The sequence below is a fragment of the Aulostomus chinensis genome, chromosome 22 (genome assembly GCF_037954235.1).
Source record: "Aulostomus chinensis isolate RoL2024-O1b breed Wild chromosome 22, RoL_Achi_v1.0, whole genome shotgun sequence".
NCBI lineage: Eukaryota > Metazoa > Chordata > Actinopteri > Syngnathiformes > Aulostomidae > Aulostomus > Aulostomus chinensis.
Genome location: NC_141341.1, coordinates 16,100,065 through 16,122,452, shown reverse-complemented (window position 1 = coordinate 16,122,452; position 22,388 = coordinate 16,100,065). Strand labels below are relative to the sequence as shown.

Sequence of the window (22,388 nt, the reverse complement as noted above, 5' to 3'; positions counted from 1 at the left end):
TGCATTCTGTCGGAAAATGACAGCGAGGCCCAAGGCGACACACTCTGTCGTGCGGAGCCACAAATGCTTTCGCCACAATTCTCGCCGGTTCTCATTAGGCTGATGCACCAGCCCTAATGACAGGCTATTTGCCACGATGCAGAGGACAAAGCGGGTGCCGGTGCAGCCGCTGGCGTCCCTTGTTGTAGATGGAGATGAAATAAAGAAAACCTCTGAAGATCCTGAGTCACGATTGAACCAGCAGATAAGGTCCTGCCATCGCAGCTAATGGAGAGCACTGACCTCTCTTGCCTCTGCCCTTTTCCTGTCTCCTTCATCTGCCTCATCCTTCCCTTCATCCTGCTGTTCTCCATATTTGCCACAAGTAAGCTAGACCTAGATTGGATGTGAAAAGGTTCAATATGTTCAGGCAGAATCAGCCAGAGAGGGTGGGTTGAGATGATGAAAGCACCTTAGTGAAGATTTAGCTGCACAACAGATTGGCTGTCATCGCCAAAGCCTTTCATCTACTGTAAAGCCATCAAGCACAGACAGGATTGTTGATCTTCCGTGTGTCGTATCAGTTTTGGGTTGCGTTGTCATAACAGCTGGTATTATCCACCTTCCTTGAAAGAAAATATTTTAATTTAAATAGCTGTTATAATATTCTCTTGATGCCACACTTTTGATAAATTCTGTTTCATTTTAAAAGGATTTAAGAGTTTTTCCTGTGGCTGAGATGTTCTCACTAATGACCTCCACTGAGGAGATGGTGTTTGTCTGTCAGCAGGATTTGCACTAAAGCTGGCTGGTTTTCATCTAACTTGTGGTGGAAGGGTGGAGAAGAACAGGAAGAGGGTAGTACATTTTTTGGTCAAATTAGCCATAGCACCACCTGGTGGCAACGGAAAAATTCCACTTCTTTTTTGGTTTACTCCTCTTTGTCAACCAGATTCATCTCCAACTTTATCCGAAATGCTCTAAGAACTTATTAATGGGACACTGTGATAACTCTTTGAGTTTTTGTTTGTGTTACTATGGTAACGATTTGCCATGAAACTGTAGGAAATGTACTCCTAATGGTCAGATGTTTTCCAAATTTGACTCATTTGACAGGAGTGTCAGCCCCCACAAGCTTAGTTTACATCATAGTCACAGTGCCACCTTGTGGTTACAGGAAATAAACATCATTTGATTCATGTCACAATTACATTGTGTTTTCACGTCATATACAACACCATAATAGTCATTAAGTATATTTTTTTCCAGCACCACCTAGTGGACATAGGACACTATATTTGGACTCCAGTGCACGTATTGGTCTGCTCTTTCATGTAGAAACCAACTACTATCAGGTTTCATCGTCCTGTTGCTTTACAGAACATTTTCACACGCTGATGTGCATGGAGTGTGAAGACCAGACCACAAAAGTGCCAGGGGCCAAAAGTTCACCTTGGCAAAGATATGCATTCGCTGAGTGTGATATGTACCCCATAGGTGTGTCTCACCTATTTTCTCTGTGTCTTCTAGTGGTCTTCAGCCAGTTTGCCTTCTTCCAGACTGCTCTGAACGACGTTGTGGAGGTTTATGATGGGGCAACACAGCATTCGCGTGTCCTAAGCTCCCTGTCTGGAGCACACACAGGTACTACATGCACACACACATACACATACACACACCTGCGTGCATGCAAATTATTACATTTCAGCAGATATGACAGAAACCAAAAAAAAAGCCATTTACACAGAATCACAGATGGGCATGACATGATTTGTTTAAAGCTTTTGTTTCTTATTCTGTGGCAGCTATAGAAAATCTGCCTGTTTGATCTCCGTGTCATTGCTTTTGACATGACAGAAGACTGAGTAGAATTGTTTTGGCCCTTTCATAAGAATTCCAATGACAAATTGCCGACAGAGGCAGAGTTGTGGCTGCAGGTGGGCTCAAGTCAGCCATAACGTGGTTCACAAGTGACAACAACAATAACTTAGAGAGTCACAGTGATAAACTATCAGGAGACAGGCTGGAGGTACGGCACAGACAACCGTTTGATGAACTGATAACCTTATTATTCACTAAATAATAGACATAACTCTAATCCTTCATTATTGTTGAAATTATGAAAAATAAAACAAAATATGAATATGTATAAATACATAATTATTACTTAAAATTGGTCTTACTTTATTGTATTTTTTAGCTCCATATACCTTAATCTTCATGTGAGATAGAAGATCTGTCCTAATTTGGTATAAGAAATGTAAAATGTCTTCTGAATGAAGAGAGGATGGCCCTCAATACTCTGCAGACATTTTCACTCATTTGCAGGTGCAAGGTAGAGAATAGGGAACAGACAGCGGAGACAAGATGAGTTCTGTTGCACCAGTTTTGTAAAATAATACGTAGAAGTGATAAATACCACTACTGGGTTGATGGGCTGCAAAGGGAATAGATCAAATGAGGGTGAGTCAATGTTTCAGGAGGGGGTGTGAGTTTAAAGAAAGGTCTCCATCTCTGCCTGGATGTGACCTGACAAAAGCTAAATCCTTTCAGTTTGTGTCCAGGGCAAAAAAAACCCAAAACAACAACAACCCAAAAACACAGTTTACAGCTCAATAAACAAGGAGCTTTATCAAGTACGAATTCCTGGCGGCAGGTTCACAGAGCAGAGCTGACACACTCTGGCAGAGGAAGAGAGATTTTAGCACACACACACACACACACACACACAATCATATACTGACCCTCAAAAAAACAGAGTTTACAGGAAGAGATAACTAGCATGAATTCAACTTAATCCAGATATCTGTACCTGCATCCACCATCTAGACACGGGTGTCAAACTGGTCCAGTAAGGGCCGGTGTGGCTGCAGGTTTTCATTCCAACCCAGCAAAAGCAACACCTGATCCAACAAATGAGCTGTGTGGAAACAGCTTGATTGATTTAAGTAGATTCAGGTGTTGCTTTTGCTGGGTTGGAATGAAAACCTGCAGCCACACCGGCCCTTACTGGACCAGTTTGACACCTGTGATTCTAGACAGGAATTTAAGATATTTATATCATAATGGATGGAAATTCTAATTCATAATATGAGATGGTCCTCGGAGGGCGTTGTTTAAAGGGAAAGAAGAAACACTAAATAGGCAGTATATACATGTGTATGCTGCTATCACTCAATGCAAAGAATGTGTGATGAATGGAAAACAATTTCATTTTTGGAAAAGATGGTTATATTGCCATATTCTTTTACAAATGCATGCATCCAAATTCCTTTAATTAGTATCTAAAATGTGGCCGCACAACTCTCCTATGCATTACATCTTGTTTTTCCTCTAAAGTGAGCATGGATATCTATTACTTGTAACACAAAAAAAAAAATATTCTGTTGTCGGCTAAGCTGTTTATTTTTCCACAATGCCGATAAAATAAGATATCCTGCGGGTCTGCAGATAATGTTTCTTCTCTTTGTTTATAAGAAACTCCGTGGGGAGAGCGGAGATCAATACTTTACAGATTTGGAAACAATTGATGGCATATTATTTGTCCATAAAAAAGATCTGAAGATAATAATAATATGAAGAATAAAGCCATTCCAGAGGACACCTCAGGCTAAATAAGGATCAAATATCACCTGTGACATGATGGGACGATTCATAACAATTCACCAGGGATGACAGAAATATTGCTTTTCTACATACGTATGCTCGGTGAAGATGTGGTTTCATGAACGACTGGTGTTGGTTGGTCACTGGTAAATGTTAAAGTACCTGTAAAACTCCCTCTCCGGCCCGGTTGGACCACGAATGACACCACAGCGCAAGTGTAACACGAAATGGAAAGACCTACAAGAGGTTTGTTTTTGTTTTTTTTGTACACTTTCATGGTCTCCGTTAGCTTCACTGTCATTGGCATTTTACGGTCAAAATGAAATTCAGCATAATTGGAGCTTTTCTCCTCTTTGATACTTCAATGTGTCATTAGACATTAGGTCTCATGCCAGTTAAAAAAAAATCAAGCATAGTTCCTCTTGAACCTATATTTTACAATTTTAAGCTCTTACGTAGCTAGTAGAACTTAAACAGAGAGGTATATCTGTTTGTTGGAGCGGAAGTAAATCCTCTCGAAAGAAAACCCCGAAATATCGAATCAAGTCAGTTTTGTCTTGTTTTGTTTTTTTTAAATCTACTGACATTTGCAACAAGACATTTACCTGTGACGTTTCAATAAACAAGCGAGTCATAATTTGCAGTGATGTATTGCAAGGAAATGAGTATTTTTGCACCTCGGCGGGATATTGTTTGTCAAGCCCCATGAACAGTCAAAACACCAGGCAGGTCTGCACTGATGATGGTGACCTTGAGAGACAAATTAGAATGGAAGTGTCTCACTGTAGCATTCAACAGTATGTATTTATTACTGTCATGTGTCGCGAAGCAAGTCCTTTTTTTTTTGTTTTTCTTTTTTTTGAAAGGGCAGCAACTGAATAAATGTAAGCAGCAGTGACAATAAAATGAGAGGAGAGGAAGAGATGAATAATTGTGCAGTAAAAGGTGGAAATTAGAAAAGAAAAGGCGATGGCATGTTGGCAGAAGGGACAAAAAGAGCCAATTGAGAAATCAGAGAGACTTATCTAAATGCTAATTTATGAATTGATTTCAAAAAAGGTGGAAATTGTTACCCCTCTGTTGATAATTTAAAAACTGAATCAAGAAAATTTCAATTTCCAGCTGCACATATGTTTGACCACTGTTATTGTTCATGCTTGTGCAAGAATGCAACTGGAATAATAATTTATACGTCAAAGTTAGTATTCAGTTTAAGTGAATCCAAAGTGGACTGACTTTGTTTTTGTGATTTAACAGCAAGAGTTGGAATCAATAACTGGGTTTACATGCGCTGTATTTTCAGTTGAAGGTTTCAGATCAACAGCTGGGATGTGAGCTAACACATTCTGGTGTTCACATTCACTGGCACAAGGGTTAATAATCAGCTCAAGATGGGTGGACGGATGTCTGGCACACATCAGTTCAGTGCGGATGTTGTCATTATTATGTTGCCCTATTATTTCGTTATGTTTCTTTTAACCCAGATTCATTGTCATCAACTCTCACGTTTAGCCTGACATGCGCCTCCTTGTAACTTCTGTCTTCACATCAGCTGCCATGCCCACTGTAGCGGCTGTGGCGGCTCCACCTCATATCATAAAATTTCCTCCTACACAAATCCGCACGCTCATTTCCGCATTCTCATTTCCACACACTCATTTTCAGACCATCTCCTCCTCTAATCTGAGCTCTTTCTTTTGTATTTCAGTTCGCAAAACTACTTTTGAGTTTATTTTTTAGCCTAGATTCCAAAACGTTTTGCTGCACCGTTGTTGAAAGCACGTAATTGTAGTGCGACATCTAGGCCATCCCAGAAACATGAATGCTGGTCTACGGCATGGGTCGCGTGATTAGGCTATGGCATAGACCGAGCTGGAGCATTCATCTGTCTGACTGATGCTGTGCTGAAAGGGTACACTTAGCAGAAATGCTAATTCTCTTCAGGCCTCTTTCATGAACTTGTTTGATAAATTCAGTCGTCCTTCCTTTTGTCTGTCTAGTCGTCCTATATGGTTGAAGTCTCTTCCAGTTTGAATTGAAAACAAGCTTTGTGCAGAATTCTGGTTTACCACAAATGCCGCCATCTTGACAAATATCATCACAAATACACAATGATATGACGAACATGCACATGAAGAACTGAGACAATCAGCTCAGTCATTTACATGCAACATGTATTTTGGTGTATGAATTAGATTTAAGCTGCATCACCCCTCAGTTTAGGCTTTTAAACCAATTAAATTCAGTGTTACGGTCCATATGAACCCACTTGGTCCTCATGACTGTATCTCAACCAACAACCCACCTCATTTTGACTCTTGGTGCCCAGCCAGTGTCACATCCGCCCTTGTACGTCTTCCAGCGTCGAGGATCATTTAAAGGGCAAAGTAGTGTGGAGCTGGAAAGTGACCAGAGTGTTGATAAGTTACATGCTGACACATGTTTGATCTGTTTGGATGAATACCTGCGTGGTACAGCGAATTATGGAACACTGTCATCATGACAGTGTGCAGCGAAGGCCTCCTGTAATAAACTACCCAGCATGCCTCTGGGGATCCTACAGTGGCACTAGAACAATCCTAGTGATGACACATCAAGAAATGCACCATTGGAGTTATTTTAGGATACTGCACTTAAAGGCACAGAGGTATTAATACATGATGCTCGTACAGGAGCCTGTCTCTTTCTCTCTCTCACTCTGTCTCGTTCTCTCTGTGTCCGTCGTTCTTTCTCTATCGCTATCTCTATCACACCCACACGCGCACACACACACACACACACACACACACACACACAGATGTTGCCTCCGGGGTAAAGCACGTGTGACAGCAAGCAGACTCAGAGTAATGAGATTCACTGCAGAGAGCCACTCAGCAACACACTGAGCGAAAGACAGCAAGCAGGAACAGAGATGCTCCCACGTTGTATCATGTTCGATGTCAGTCAACAAACAGTTTCTCACTTCAGTAGATTCATCACAGGGGGTTTCACTGATGAGAGTGAGAGAGCACATGTTCTGTTTCTAAGGGTTGTTTTTCTGAATTGTCAAATATTAGCTTATGTATGTGGAAAATAAAGACCTGTAGCAGTCCTGTAATATACTCTCAAGAAATATTTTATATTCATGAAATCAGACAAATTTCACCTATTACATTGTAATTAAAGCTATAGTGCACTGTAGCCTACTAAGTCATTACTCAGATAAAACAGTGGAGAAATTGTTATTTGTGCCACACAACGCCTGCAAAAATGACTCGTTTCACAGTCTAGATTTTGATCTATTTGGTCTGATAATATTTGAAAAGTCTAGGGAAGATGTGGACTTACATTGTTTACCCACAGTGATGTTAGCAGAGGGCTAACTAGAAATTCCTGACTCGGTAAGCCTACTCTAAGTATTTGATTTTCATGTGAAGTTGCTCAGCAACCACATGAATGTAAGAGATGTTCATTTATATAAAGATATGATGTGCTACAGCTTTAAAAGGCTGGTATACCCAAACAGATTTTAAAGTGTTAAAATAAACACTGCACCATGTGTCCACTGGCTGTTCCACATGCTGAACGCTACAACAAAAGCCCAGGCAACTGTTTGTATCATTTTTGACGGATGACCAGCCTGTAAACCATAACAAGGTGACCTCAGATAATCTACTGCTTGCTGAGCTTGTTGAGAATCTCGTACATCAGCAGGTGATCAACCCAACCAGTAACCTCTATCTTATCTGTTGCCATGCACCAGACTCTGCCCCTGGACTTTGCAAATTTCCCTGGAGTTGGGTTTCACAACCCATTTTTTCCCCACACTTTACATGCTGTAGATGATCAAAGCTGTTCCATCAGGCAGCTCCTCCTCTTTCACACAATCATAAGTACATTTTCTTCCACCTGCATGTTTGATCTTTTATGCCAGATGCTCTAAAATAGTCACTAGCATTCACACTTAGATATTGTGCCAGACAGGTAAAGGAAATATTAATTATTTCACTGTGTGAGTCATGCGGTGGTCACCATTATTATGTGCCCACACAAACACTGCATTAATTCCAGACAGACTTTTCTTTGGAACATCACAAACTTTGTCTGTAACTTTTGTCCGTATCAGGCGAGTCGTTGCCGTTAGCAACCTCTAACCAAATCCTGATACGCTTCACCTCGAAAGGCCAGTCCAGCTCTAGAGGATTCCACCTGGTATACCAAGGTAAGAACACACACACACACACACACACACACACACACATGAAAAAGCCAATTTGGTCCGTAATAGATGAGTGATTTCATTGAGACTCACCCTCATCCTCTGTTCCACTTTGGTGTGTATGTGCTTGCATAAAAAGGTTTGTGCTCTTGTGAATTACAGTGTTAGAAGTATTACAATCTGTTGAAGATTTTGTGCTTTAACTCCCCCAGTCTGCCAACCCCCAAGGGGAACAGCATTGTTTTCCTTAAACAATTCACTATAGCAGGAATGACATTTGTAGCAGATATACAGAGGCTATAGCACCTCTGAAAACCCAGTGAATAGATAAATGATATTTCATTATATTGTAAATGGAAAGTACTGCGAGACCAAAAAAAAAAAAAATGTATTATCAATTTGGGCCCGAATCATTATACTGACATTGAAAAATATACAACATTTCTTAATAAGCTGATCAGGATTTTCTTTAGTGAACTCATTTTAATATAGAGGAGTTTATCTTCAAATAGAAATAACACTAACTGCCCTTATAATTCTAATATATCTTTATCTATTTATTTTCACCCTTAGCTGTGCCACGGACCAGCGCCACCCAGTGCAGCTCCGTACCAGAGCCCAGAAATGGCCGCCGTATGGGCAACAATTTTGCAGTTGGCGCGGTGATTCGCTTTGAGTGCAGCCCAGGTTATATGCTTGAGGGATCCAGTGCCATTGAATGTTTGACAGTTCCCAATGCTTTGGCACAGTGGAACAGCTCCATACCCAGCTGTATAGGTAGGACATGAATACAGAACACACACACACACACACACACACACACACACACACACACACACACACACCTGTCTTTCTTGTCTTTCTTAGCATCTTCTTGTCAGTTTGTTTTCTTTCTGTCTTTCCTCTCTTCGCTCCCTTTCCTTCCATCTGTCCCTCCACCTCAAGCTCTCCCACACTTGCTGCCTTGAGTGTCAAAGTCTTGTTAATCTGACACAGATGTGTGCCGCCAGCCATCGCCTGTAGCGAAACACCAAGATTCAGCCATGTGGCACACAGGTGGCAGGCACTACGCAGGGTCACACATACACACACACCAACACACACACACACACACACACACACACACACACACACACACACACACACACACACACACACACTTTAAGATGCATCCACATGTATACAAACACGCACCCTCACACACATACACACAGCTGTAGCAGATGCTCCTATGCTTTCAGCAGATGTGAATGGCACAGAACAAGCTGGGAAGATGGTGTTTGAAGACTGCAAACACTCCGCCTGAGTATGTAGAATTGGCTAGCAGTGATTTTCGGATTTGGTGTTTAATAACATCTTACTTCTTATTCAAAGAGTGGATGAAAAGAAGCTGTGACTGTGGCAAGATCATTTTGCTCAGATTATTTTTTAATTCACGTCATCCTGTTTATAGTGCAGGCCCGTAGAAATTGCATTCACACAGCCATGAAAATATTTAAAGATTGAACAATTTGAAATGTTTTTTAAATATCCTGCATCTTTTCAAATCTCTGACATTAATTACATCACATCAATCAACTGCTCTGTTGCCTTCCTTCAGTTCCATGTGGAGGTAATCTGACCCACAGGACTGGGACCATCTTATCTCCTGGATTCCCTGAGCCGTACCTCAACAGCCTCAACTGTGTCTGGAAGATCACTGTTCCTGAGGGATCAGGAATCCAGGTTTGTAACGAGTTTTTTTGTGGAATTAAGGATGATCCTGGGTGATGGAAATGCAATGTCAAGACACAACGAAAAACATCCAAGAGCCATGTAAATATTAAAACAGATCTAGCTACAACAAATATTTTCCCTCCCCCCACCCATCCCCAGTACACATTTTGCCATAATTATTCTAAAATCTGCATCTACATATTCGCTAATTGTTCATTTACTATTTTTTTTTTTGTTTTAATGGTGGTTTTGAAACTGTACTGATTGTTCAGTTCAACCTCAGCATCCATGTAATGGAAAAAAGTTTCTGTGTTTAACAAATTGACAGATTGCATTTACTCTTAGCCTTTCCTGTGTGGTCTTGACCACAAACCTTGTATGCTGTTGTGTATACATCTTACCAAGTACTAATTAGCAGAGCCACCTGCTGTTTATCAAGGTATACCATTTACAGTTCTCTGGGTGCAGCAGACCAGCTGAATGAGTATTGCAGAGGCTTAGAATTTAATTTAACTGATCACCATACATGAAACTTAGATTGCACCTTAAATAAATTTGCATTTAATTGCCTCTTCAATTGCTTTTCTTTTAGAGTTAATCCAGTTTGCATGTACTTATTCTTGATGTGTGATGGAACTCCACCAGTAAGGTCCCTGTGGATCTACATGATGGAAAGTTTTTAGGCTTATGCTACAGCCTCTTTGACTAATGACCTCAGTGCCTTCCCTCAGCTATTAGCTGCCTCACCTCAGCTGCCTGTGGCTGCAGGTCAAACACACGAGCTGCCCCACAGGCACATGTAGCACGCTGCTCTGTTTCATAAACACTTGAGTAGTTTGGAGTTGAAGTTAAGCAAGTGAGCTAAATATGCAAACCTTAGCAAGGCAAACAGCCAAAATTACATCTTTGAGCACTTCCCTACAACTGTAAGCAACACTTGAATTCCCCTCATATCCTGTACATACACCTCATTTCTTCCACACCTTTCTCCTCTGTCTTTCTCATGACTGTGCCTGTTCTCCAAGGTAGCAGAGACACATAGGATTGAAGTGTCACAATCAAGAGAACTTAAAGGAGTAGGGGCTTTGCCAGCATATTTTCCATTGGCCTCCTAATGAAAGATCAATCTGCGATCTGCCTCGTCTCCTCGTTATGCACCAGAGCCCCTACCCTCCCTTTAATTGGCTTGTATCCGATCTATAACATGCAGTAGAGGGCTGAAGAATGGATGTGAGAGGGATCTGAATGAGACTGGGAGACAGCAAACAGATAAATGAAGACGTATTGAGAACAATAATATAGTACAAGAACAATAATATAGTACGTGGTACACCGTAGTCTTTTCACATGTGTACTTTAGTCTGTAAATGTCAACAGTAAGCCTCCCCTAGCACTTTGTGTCTTTTAGGTTAGCTAAGCTGTACTTACTTATTTATTTAGGAAATCAAAGACCTCTAGCTCTATTTAGCAAGAGAGACCTGGAAAAAACTAATTCAGCATAAAAATGAAAATTATAGCTCTGGATTGGAAAGCAAATATTAGTTATTGTAAAGTAGATAGCCGAAGTCCGAAGACTTATCCCTGAGGAACACCTTTCTCAACACTTTAAAGAGTTCATTTGAAACCATCTGCAACAGCAGCTTAAAATCGTTGTAGACAGATCAACAAATACTGTAACACAGTATTGGATTGAGTGATTCTAACATTTTGTCGGACTGTACGGCTCAGCTGATAAATGAGAGAAAACAGATGGGTGATATTCTATTATGAAAGTTGTTGTGCCAGTCATTGTTTGTGCTCCAGAACATACCTATCCAAATGTTAAATTGTTAAAAACATTGTATTAAAGCTATCCAACAAGAAATCAGTAAATCTCATCAATGCTTATTATGTTTAGAGTAGTACCTCGCTAGCCCACCTTTGATGTCATGTTTTCACATTCATTACTCTTCAAACTCCATGTAGTTTTAGTATTCTGCTCACCTAATCCCATCCTTCTTTGTTGTTGTTGTTTATCTCCTCCCATTTTTGTCACCATCCACTAATTGTCTTTGTCTTTCATCCCCTTTTTCTCTCTTTTCTCTCTCACCCTGTCTCAGATTCAGGTAATCAGCTTTGTCACAGAGCAGAACTGGGACTCTCTGGAGGTGTTCGATGGAGGAGACAACACTGACACCATGCTTGGCAGCTTCTCAGGTATTACTCTACGGGTATTTGTGCAACATGTGTTTGTGTGCGCGTGCACACACGCACACACAAATGTGTGTTTAATCCTCAACCTTGGACAGATTTAGAAAATAACAGTTGTCAAAGGCATAGTGGAATCTATTACCTTAATTACTTCATCAGTTATCACATTTCAGATGTGGATTTGTATTTGTTCATCAACACACAGAGATTGAAACCTCATTTGTTACAGGTGCCATTTCCACGTTGCGTGATTGAATACAGAAGCAGCTGTTGCAGTCATGGGGAATTTTCAAAATTCCAATCTGTATGAGCTTTTTCTGGCAAAAATCTTTCTACAAAGGTTAGCCTTTCCTCTCCTCATACAGCAGGAGGGAATTCTCCTTTTGTTTGAGCTTGGAACCAGACCAAAAGTAAATTTTAGATGTACCCTGAAGTAAAGAGATGAAAGAGAAATGCCAAGCTCACACATTTGTGGTTCGGTGGTATGAACCAAATGGAATTCACACACAAACGCACACACTTGCACAGTTGAATCTCCCAAATGTTACAAGAACAAGCTCTACAGCTTTGTTGCCAGTAGCTTACACAGTTAGGTACGGTCAGCCTTGCCGGAGATAGCTTTGCTTAACTCCTCTGTTAATCTTCTCCCCAAGGCACCACAGTTCCAGCTCTCCTCAACAGTACCTCCAACCAACTCTACCTCCACTTTTTCTCTGATATTAGTGTCTCTGCTGCTGGGTTCAGGCTGGAATACAAAAGTAAGTTCAACCCAGTTCCCAATACCTGATTTAACACACCAGCACCCCAAAGATGACTAACTTACTTGAACTGCATTTTGTAGAATGTTGTGTTTGTCCAGAGGGTGATGAGGATTTGGTGCAATGATTTAACTTTTGCTGTACAATTTGTCATGTTTGAATCTCCTTAATTGTTTCTGTTGGTAATTATGACATTTCCCCTGCCCTCTTCCAGCTGTGTCTCTGACCAGCTGTCCAGAACCTGTAATTCCTATGAATGGCATCAAGGTTGGTGAGCGTCTTCAGATGAATAATGTGGTGTTTTTCCAGTGTGAACCAGGATATACTCTACAGGTGTGTTTCTGTTCAGTCCGTTGATTGTGATTGTCCATTTATTTACTTGTGTCATCTTATCATTCCAGATTGGATTACCATCAATCACAGTATTAGTCTATGGGATGTGCATCCTCATAATTAGATTATTGAAAATATCTTAGACATTTGTAAATCTGAAGTATAATAACATATTGACTTTGACATGTCATTGTATTCCTGGTCTTAAAGAAAAACTCTGTGAAAATAAAATTCGAAGACAGTAGACACGACATTTGATCAAATCACGGAGTCAGAACTGACTACAAAGCAGTGTTATTCACACCCAGGAGTACTGCAGACATCAAAATATCTTAGTCAGTTTTGTATTCATTTCATTTTATGTCATTTATTATAAGAAATGATTGATTGCTGAGTGGATTATGTGTTTGAAAACAATGGAAAATAAAGCCAAAAAAGACACTTTAGAATTCATTTTGTCTGACAAACAATGAAAAGCGCCAAAAATATTGACTCACTATCAACAACCTGAATATGTCAGCATGTTAAAACCGAGGGACTGCGATCATTTAATTGGACACTTCTTGCAAATCGAATTGACTTCAATCAACTCAAGTCAATTACAGAAATCGTTGCCAATGAATCCATCATATCACCAGACCAGTTGACTAGATAATGATCACCATCATGTTTGTGGCTGCCATCTTCATCCTATCGTTCCTGAGTAGTGAAGTTTGTTTAAACTGCATCAGCAATATTTCTTCCCAACACACCTCACTACCTCCTCTCATGTAGAAATGTTTTGCTTCACATGAGTCCAAGGTGATGTATTATGGTGTTTTAATTAAATGTTTTTGGTGGAATTCTTAGTTTCTCTGGGGACAGTCAAAATATAGTTAAAATTGTTGTTGAAACAATTATAAGAATTGATATTGCCTCTACCATGCAATCATATAAATGAGAATTTGCTTTTCTTACCGAATGTATAGTAAGAGCAACACTGAATAGTTATCTTAATGCACCTGAATATAATTTGACTGAAAAGATAGTCGGCTTTAATTATAGAATCCCATTTTTTTTCACAAGTTGCATTAGTAAACCCTCTCGAGCACCTTGCCTGCGCCATGCTTGCCCACTCTCACAACGCTGCTGTCTCTGCTAGAATTTGCACTGAAACAAGAGTGAGGTTTAATTACAGTCCTACAAGTTTGAAAACATCGGATGCCATTATCAAGTTGTTGTGGAAAACATGTTACGGAGCACGTAGTCTTGGTGTCCACTTCATAGCTTTCATTCTGCCATATCTCATGGAAGTGAGTTCAAGGGTTTTCTGATAGTGACAGTAGATGCAGCTAAATCTGAGTCGGTCCATTATCATTCAAAATATTCTTGTATTTTCCATCCTTCAGTGTTGAAACTCCTAAGTAGCTCTTTTAAGATGGTCTATGCGTTGCTTATTTTGACGGAGCAACTATGAATGTGCACTTGTGTCTTTCTGTTCCATCTGTTTCTCCCTCTGTCTGATCATGTTAATCTGCCTTTAATTTTCCTTTTCTATTGTTCTCTGTCACTTCAGATAGATTTAGTCATTTAGTCACCACATGTGGAGACAGGCAGCAGGTTCAAATAATTGGAGCGCTGCGTGAGTGACAGTGGGGAGAGCAAATTAATTCACCGCCTCTTCTTTGTTGCACTTTGTGTCTGTGTGTGCTCATTGAAGGGGAACTCGCATATCACATGTATGCCCGGAACCGTCAGACGATGGAACTACCCACCTCCACTCTGCATAGGTAAGAATGCCTTCTACTCCCCTCATTTGCTTCCATTTACCACCGTCATATAACCTTTCTGAGGATCCTTTACGATGCTAATCTCATAAAATAATCATGTCAGACACAGTGTAGCAGGCCGTGGTCCCAGTTGACTGGAAGAGCAGTTGCTACTGTTAAGTCAGTTTAATGATGGAGATGTGCTTTCTAGCTAAGCTAACTTGCATTCAGCTGGTCTTTGTGGGTCTCAGCTGCCGACTGAACCGTACGATCAATACATGGAAATGTTGCCTTCAGATTTGTGGGAGGCGTCTCTGCTGTTGCCACATTCTAATCTCTTAAGATGCCCTCAGATATTTCAAAGATGTCTGATTTTTGTGCTACTTTTGGTATAAATGAAACACCCGAACAAAGAAACAGGTAATAACATTTCACAGACAAAAAGATGTTTCTTTCATTTTTTTGTTTTGTTTTGTTTTTACTGCTGCGAACATGTTGATTTTTGTATCAACTTTATATTGTAATGTAATCCCTTTAGGCAATTAACCAAATTCAGCGACTGTCCTGATGATAATTTAAACTAAGTCTAGTTTATGTCGGGTATGGGACAAACCAATTGACATTTTTATTCAGGTCATGTATCAGTAGGATTCTGAGTATTATCCATTGGCTTTTGAAAACAATCGCTCACATGATGACGAGTGATAATGTTAGGATAGGTTGTTTTAGTCTAGTCTAGAACTACTGTATTACTACTGACTTAAAGAGAGATTTTGAAGGGAAACCTGCCCTTGTTATTGAACATAATATCCTATTCAAACCACTTGAAAAACGGTTGAACATTGAACAAACTGATTTTCATGACTGACTGGTTGTGCTCTACACCATACATGTGTGTGGAGGCGTGGCTCGGCTTGACCAATATGGCCGCCACGTTGACATGTCGCTCCAATGAAGAACAGCACCCAAATCGACATCTTTGTGTATTTAATGTATGTATGCTACTGAACACGCAGGAGAGAAGTATCCATGTTACTTTTAGTAGAATTTGTTTACTTTATCACTAAATACCATAGAGCTCAAAGATCAATTTTATCACTCCTGCAGGGTTTTATACAATATTTTTAGGAAAGAGGAAAGTAGTCACTTTAATACTTCCTCTTATGTGTTTGTACTTAAGTCTATGAGAGGTTCTGTTATTCTGGAAAGAACTTCATATTTCGAATAAGTACCTTAAGCAAACACTGAAGTAGGTTCCCTCTCTAGTTTTCTACCTTGACTCTTTCTGCCTGCGAGAGCACTTTGACAAACACGTTTCACTTATTACAACAACCTAGTTTTACCTAATTAGTTCCTTCCCAGACTGTAATTGGTTGTGGTCTGGGAGAGACGATTCATCGTGTTCACACACATCAGCAGTTTCCTGATGACTCCAGGCTTCTACGAGTCCAGGATAACATTTAACCTGTCACTTACTGCCTCTAGAAAAACAATGCTCCCGTACCCTCATTTTCTCTATGGGGCTTCCCCCTCCTTTGAATTATGTTGGCTGTTTGTCCCATTTATTTCTTAATCTTCATCCCTTGTGCTTGCATTCCCCCCCCCCCCCCCCTTCTTCCAGAATCTCTGTCTTTCTATTTTTTTTTTCCTTGAGTCAGCTAATTCTTTTACCATTAGTTTAGCTTCCTTTCATCTTTTTTAATTTTCTTGTCAGGATCTCTCGCTCTTTTCATCTTTCCTGATCCCCTCATCTCCGCGGCTCAGTATTACCATACCATTCATTTCACCCTTTTCCGTACCTGTTTTGAGTCCTAGATTTCACTCAAGAAAAATGTATCCATCCGTGGTGTAAGATGAAAGGCAAAGGCTGACAAACAGCAAAAGCACCTGCCACCTTGACATCTCAAATAAAAAGAGAGGCATTTTAGAGTTCTTGCTTAACTTTTTTAATAGGTTTGTTTTTGTTCCCTCTCCCTCACAGCACTTCTAGCTTTTTCCATCTGGCAACTAACACAAAGACCTTGTGTATTAGCCTAATGTGATTCTTTATAAAAGGCGACTTAAAGTCTAACATTTTATATTTTTATGCATGAAAACTTAATGACTAGAGCTAAAAATGTATGGGGGAGAAATCTGCATCCTTCTAAGTCGTGATCAGTATAGCAAACAAAATTTTTTAAAAAAAAGAGCAATACTGGTTCTACAACATTGTTCCTGTATAGAGTTGCATAGGAATGAGGTGTGAAACCTACAAAAAAATGTTAAATGCGATGTTCTGGTTCCCTTGTCTCAAAGGGAGGTGGATCACACCTGCTTGACATGTCTTAACCTGTTTTTTTTACCCGACATAACTACATCTGTGAATATCACACTCTTGATGCTTTAATAGGACAAAGATTTCTATTTTAATTCTATTCTTTCGCACAAAAAATAAAAGCTTGAAGTGGTTCACAACGAAGAGAGGGGAACGTTAAAAACATGTTCAAAGAACCGAGTGTCCTTTTGACGGTGTTGAATATGACAGGAAACCAACGTGATCCAGCTAAATCCTTCTTATGACAACGTTTATGTCGTGCATCTGCCGTGTCTGTGTGTTCCTATTCAAAGTATAAAATTCTCTTCGTACTTAATGATTGCATTAAGAATTAGATATAATAAAAGATGTGCTCATTTGTGGAGATTACCTTGTTGGATTGCCATGGATCCTTTTTCAGTGATTAGCTGAAGTCCAATGTAAAAATCACACTGGCTTTTGGTCAACGCCATGCAAACCTCTGAGTTGGCCCACAAAGATGTGTCATCCATCTCTGCATCATTCCTTATTGCCTTATTATATTTGCAAAGGATGTGATAAGATAATTCCATTACTAAAAGGGGATTTCATGTGTGGCCAAAAAAAAAAAAAAAAAAAAACCCTTATTCATTCATAAGGTTAGGCTGTATTGCCAGTGGGAGCAAAAGCACATTTTACAAAAGACCTTCTAAACAGAAAAAAACCTTTAAAGTCCAAGACACACACATCCAAGAGGGGAAAATGTGTCAGTGCTAACAAAACAAATAGGTTCCAGGATGCTACAGGTCATGTAAGGACTCCTAACAGTCCAGCAAAAGTTCTGCCAGATAGAAACTTTACTTTTAAACTAATATGACAGCAGAAATTATTATTTAATCAATGGTACCAAAATGTATCTTTCTAAAGGAATTATATCATAAATGAAGGTATTAGAGAAGCATCCGAGTGAGTGGGCAACTTCTATTGACCATTCAGTTGTCTATGAGGTTGGGCTGACAGCTGCTCAGGTAACCAGCCTGTTTCTCCCAGATGGTAAAAGACCACATCTTGAAAAGAAAAAAAAGTTTTGATTAATAACCACATATTGTAAAGGATGAATCAAGGGGTTGTTTTTCTTTCCAATGAAACCTTAATAAAGTGGCATAATAGCACTTGAGGGTATTTTAGCATTTCTGGATACAGAGCATAATCCCTGTAATGCACCTTTTCTCTTGCAGCTTTAGCGCTACAGTTCCATTGAGGCTTTTGGTTAAAACAGCTGATGTCAAACTTGTTTCTAAGTACAAAACACACAACACGCAATACTGTTTAAATTCACCAGGTATTTTGTACTCGAGCTGTTGCACTTCTCTCCCACTTCCACTAAACAAAGAAAGGAATTGTTTGTTGTATTATTTTAATGTGGGAGAAGAGCACTGTTTGCGGATGTTAATGAGATGCTTTGTCTGCCCTTCGCCAGCTCAATGTGGTGGAATCCGGGAGGAGATGGAGGGCATGATTCTCAGCCCTGGTTTCCCTGGCAACTACCCTAGCAACAGTGACTGCACCTGGAGAATCTACCTGCCAGTCGGCTATGGTGAGCATGAGAGGCTCTTAAAGCATACAACACTGGCATCACCACTCTGGAGCTGGGATCCTTTAATCGTACAACTTGAGAGGCTCGTTGTGGAAGGACATCAGTCGGGGATGTCCTTAGTTTCTCTTTCTCCTGATGATGTTTCTGTCTCTGTACAATGGAGGGAAACCTGAATGGTGACCTAAACTTCTCGCTGTCCAACCAAATTGATATCGACATGTTCTGTTTTAGGGTCTGAGAATCATGAAAATGTTTTTATGTGTCTTTTGTCATTCTCCCTCTGCAAATAAGTGGCCTGGGGCTTTTAAGTTGTGTATCCAAACTAATATACGTTTGAATGACCAGCCCCATCATGCATCAGTGAGTCTGTTCATCCTGCATCAGTTATGGGTTTTCCTTCTCAACCCCGTCCCTTCTGATGAGCTCTGAATATGAAGCTTCATGTGGATCAGACAAGATCAGCCATCTCCTTGCTTGTTGACTGTTGGAAATAGGAAAATATTTTAGGAAATATGCCAGGAAATAGCAAAATAGGTTGGGGGTCCGTGAATAGATAGAGCTAAGTCAGCGTTTTTTCAAACAAGCTATGCCTGGCCTGTGGGCTGACACATGGAGATGGTCTGAATCTGATTGTCGATCGCTTGCATCGCACCTCTCCCTTGCTCCCTCCCTCTCATAGAAAGTAGGCAAACAGTCAAGCTATCAGTAATTCAAAGGGAAAAGCAATAACAGTGACAGAAGGGTAGCAAATCCAATCTAAGAGGTCCCGGAACGCATTCTGGAGGTGATGGAGCGCGTTCCAGGTCAGATTAAGATCTGCATGTTAATAAAGTGTTTCCTCCCATGGGTGTTTTCTGGTTTGATCTCTGTCTTACATGATTAGCTGCAATGCCAGATTTGATTCGAGCTAGTCTCTGTGGGCGGCTGGTTCCTTTAGGGATCATGCTAGCAAATGTTAAGGTGATGTTTAACCACGCTGTGATGTGGTTTGGTGGTTCAGAGTTGCTGCCATTGAGCTTTTGTGATAATAAGGGAGGTAAGAGGAAATCTCTCTGGTCCAGAGGGAACTGGTAGGACATGATGGTGTCCTTCTCTTGATTCTAAGTCCTGTCAGGGTACATTGTGAGAGCCAAGTTTGGACTTAATTGGTCCGTATTCACCAGCCAGGTGGCTTCATGGAAACATGAGGGGTCTTTTCCCCCACTGGAATACCACTGTCACAGTGTGTCATTTCAACCAATGAAAGCTACAATTACAGTCAAATAAAGATGAGAGACTGCTCACTTTTTTGTATCCTGCTACTCTTACCAATGAGATACTTGAAAATGTGTCTTTCTCCATCCAACCTCTCAAAATCATAGTTATTAGGTTGTAGATGCATGTGGTTCAACTGAAGAACCCTACGCTCTAAATTGCTCAGTGGTGTCTTTGCAACGTCATCTTTTTTCTCTAGTTGGAAGCATCTCCAACATTTGGTCTTTCTTCTTCTGACAGGAGCCCACATTCAATTCCTCAACTTCTCCACCGAGGCCAACCACGATTTCCTGGAAATACGCAACGGTCCCTTAGAAACCAGTGCCGTCATTGGGCGATTCAGTGGCCAGGATGTTCCCTCCTCCCTTCTCACAACCTCGCACGAGACTACAATATACTTCCACAGTGATCATTCGCAGAACAAACCAGGGTTCCGGTTTGAGTATCAGGGTAAGAGAACAAGCACAACAATGTGATGGAGACAAACCAGGAAAGTATAAACAGCCAAGTAGACTTGAGCAGAAACATTTGGCATCAACTGTGCTAGTCTGAGTATTATGAGTTACATTCATTTGCAGAGCTTGATCTAAACGGCAATTGCTTCAGTAGGGTTCACAGGAGCTATTTGAAAGGATCCATTTGTCTGGAAAATCACCGAATCCCTATAAAGATTAACGTCATGGTCGGGTATTATGTAAAAACAAATCATTATCTGTGCAAGTTCATGTAGGTACCATTAGTGTCACTTCACTGTGAAGTGTATGCATGTAAAGCCATAACATTAATGAATTAGCCATAGGAGTAACTGTGTCAAACTAATCAGGCTGCAGAGCCAGTAAATTCCCCTGGATCTATAAAACTGCTGATCACTTAAAAGATTTCTTCGCCATGTGCCGATAAATGACTTCATCGTGTATCCACATGGCTGCGAGGAGTAAATTGCCCTTGTCTACAAGTGCAACAGGCACACAAAATTTGTATTTTGTGATTCAACAAACGAGCTGGCAAATGGAAAGGTAGCATTGTGCATTTACATAATTATGTGTGCATTAGCATATAAATCAAACATTATATTTGCAAATACCCCCCTTTTGCAGTATTTGCATGAGTTATCTCTTACAAAGGGAAGCTGTGATCCATAGAAATCAATTTCTTTAGTCATATTTATATCCCGGCTCTTCAAGGCTCAATGCCTGCTCCACTTCTGTATCCAAAGGAGGAAAAAAAAAAAAAAAACAAGAGAGAGAGCTATTCACCCACACTACTTCTGATGACTGCATCATACTCCTCCGGCACAAGTCAAACACGCCCCCGACTCCTGTGAAGACTCCTACCTTCAGAGGAGTCGGAGGCTGATGGGGAGCAAGTGGGTGTTTGAGAGCGAGAAGGAAAAACAACTGAAAGGCGAGAGAAGGGAAATGAAAAACAAAACAAACAAACAAAAAAACCAGGAAGCTCCACTATCCTGCTCTTGTTATCGGCTGAGCCTTGTGAAAATCGATTGCCAACATCAAGCAGTAACAAAGACTCTGCTGTGGTCAGATGGACAGTGTGTAGATGGCCACAACGAAAATCAAACCAAGAGGCATTTACAGAATTTTGAGAACAGCTGAGACATGTTTGAACATTTTGTGTTTCCGCTACATCCATGATTCCCAAACTGGGTATGCATGGTTACATCAGAAGAACACCAAAAACATCTGTAGAATCGTCTCGAAATGCTGTTTTTCTCATCTACGCATCCTGTGATCGACTCACTCCACATAGCTAAAGTAAGCACCAAGTATGAGCCAATCAGAAGCAGAGTAGGGCTGTGTGCCAGCCTAGCCACTGGTGGTGCTAGAGCATCTCGTGTCACCACAGAGAGCGCAGACGAATCAGTGAGAAGTCAGTCAAATTAGTAGTACCTTTAACATGTCAGTTGTTTTGTGGTGAAATGTGAACGAAAACTTAACACTGTCATGTCTTCATATCATCAGGTCTACTTTCTGTTTGTCGTACTTCCTTTTTGTCGCAGGCTCACAAATCAAACAGCTTATGAGACTGGAGGTATAGGAGGAATGAGCAGCAGGATAAAGGAAGTTTTTTCAGGGATTATAGGACCTGAAAAAGTTTGGGACAACTGCTCTAGACTCATAAATGACCTACTAAATCAGACCCTGCTGTGTAGAAGTATTGAATGTTAATGTCAAAAGTTTTTACTGATGGAATTGACTTAACGTAAGTGCTGGTTATTTGTCCTCAGCTTATGAACTCCAGGAGTGCCCAGATCCAGAGCCATTCCGCTATGGAGTAGTGGTTGGCGCTGGCTACAACGTGGGCCAGTCTATATCCTTCGAGTGTCTGCCTGGATATCAGCTGATGGGAGATTCCATCCTTACCTGTGAGCACGGCACAACCCGCAATTGGGATCACCCTTTTCCTCGCTGCGAAGGTAGGCGAGATTTGTTTTTTCACTGCTCAACTAATATGCATATTTAAGTGTCTTTCAGAAAAAAACCTACTGTCTCATTAATGTAGAACTAATAAGATGATAACTCCCCGTTTAAGCTATTACACCATTACTGCAAAGAGTGTCTGTGCAGATAATGATTATCTTTTATGAATCATGCAATTAGAAGGAATTATCCATTAATGATGCAAAGCACTCTTCAATGGAAATCAATATAGTATTACAGAAGAATGGAGACAAAGAGAAGATGATTAAAAGAGGAGCTAAATTGAAAAGTAACGGGAC

At 40.5% G+C, this 22,388-nt stretch overlaps 1 protein-coding gene across 1 annotated transcript in view; it reads left to right on the top strand.

Moving 5' to 3' along the window:
- Positions 1–22,388, top strand: part of csmd2 (CUB and Sushi multiple domains 2) — a 280,010-nt gene that overhangs the window by 203,939 nt on the left and 53,683 nt on the right. Inside the window, 11 exon segments of the mRNA XM_086193866.1 lie at positions 1,510–1,623; positions 7,691–7,786; positions 8,357–8,560; positions 9,384–9,508; positions 11,599–11,695; positions 12,343–12,447; positions 12,662–12,780; positions 14,480–14,549; positions 18,281–18,397; positions 19,892–20,101; positions 21,897–22,085. Coding sequence (XP_086049992.1) covers positions 1,510–1,623; positions 7,691–7,786; positions 8,357–8,560; positions 9,384–9,508; positions 11,599–11,695; positions 12,343–12,447; positions 12,662–12,780; positions 14,480–14,549; positions 18,281–18,397; positions 19,892–20,101; positions 21,897–22,085 — 1,446 coding nt within the window.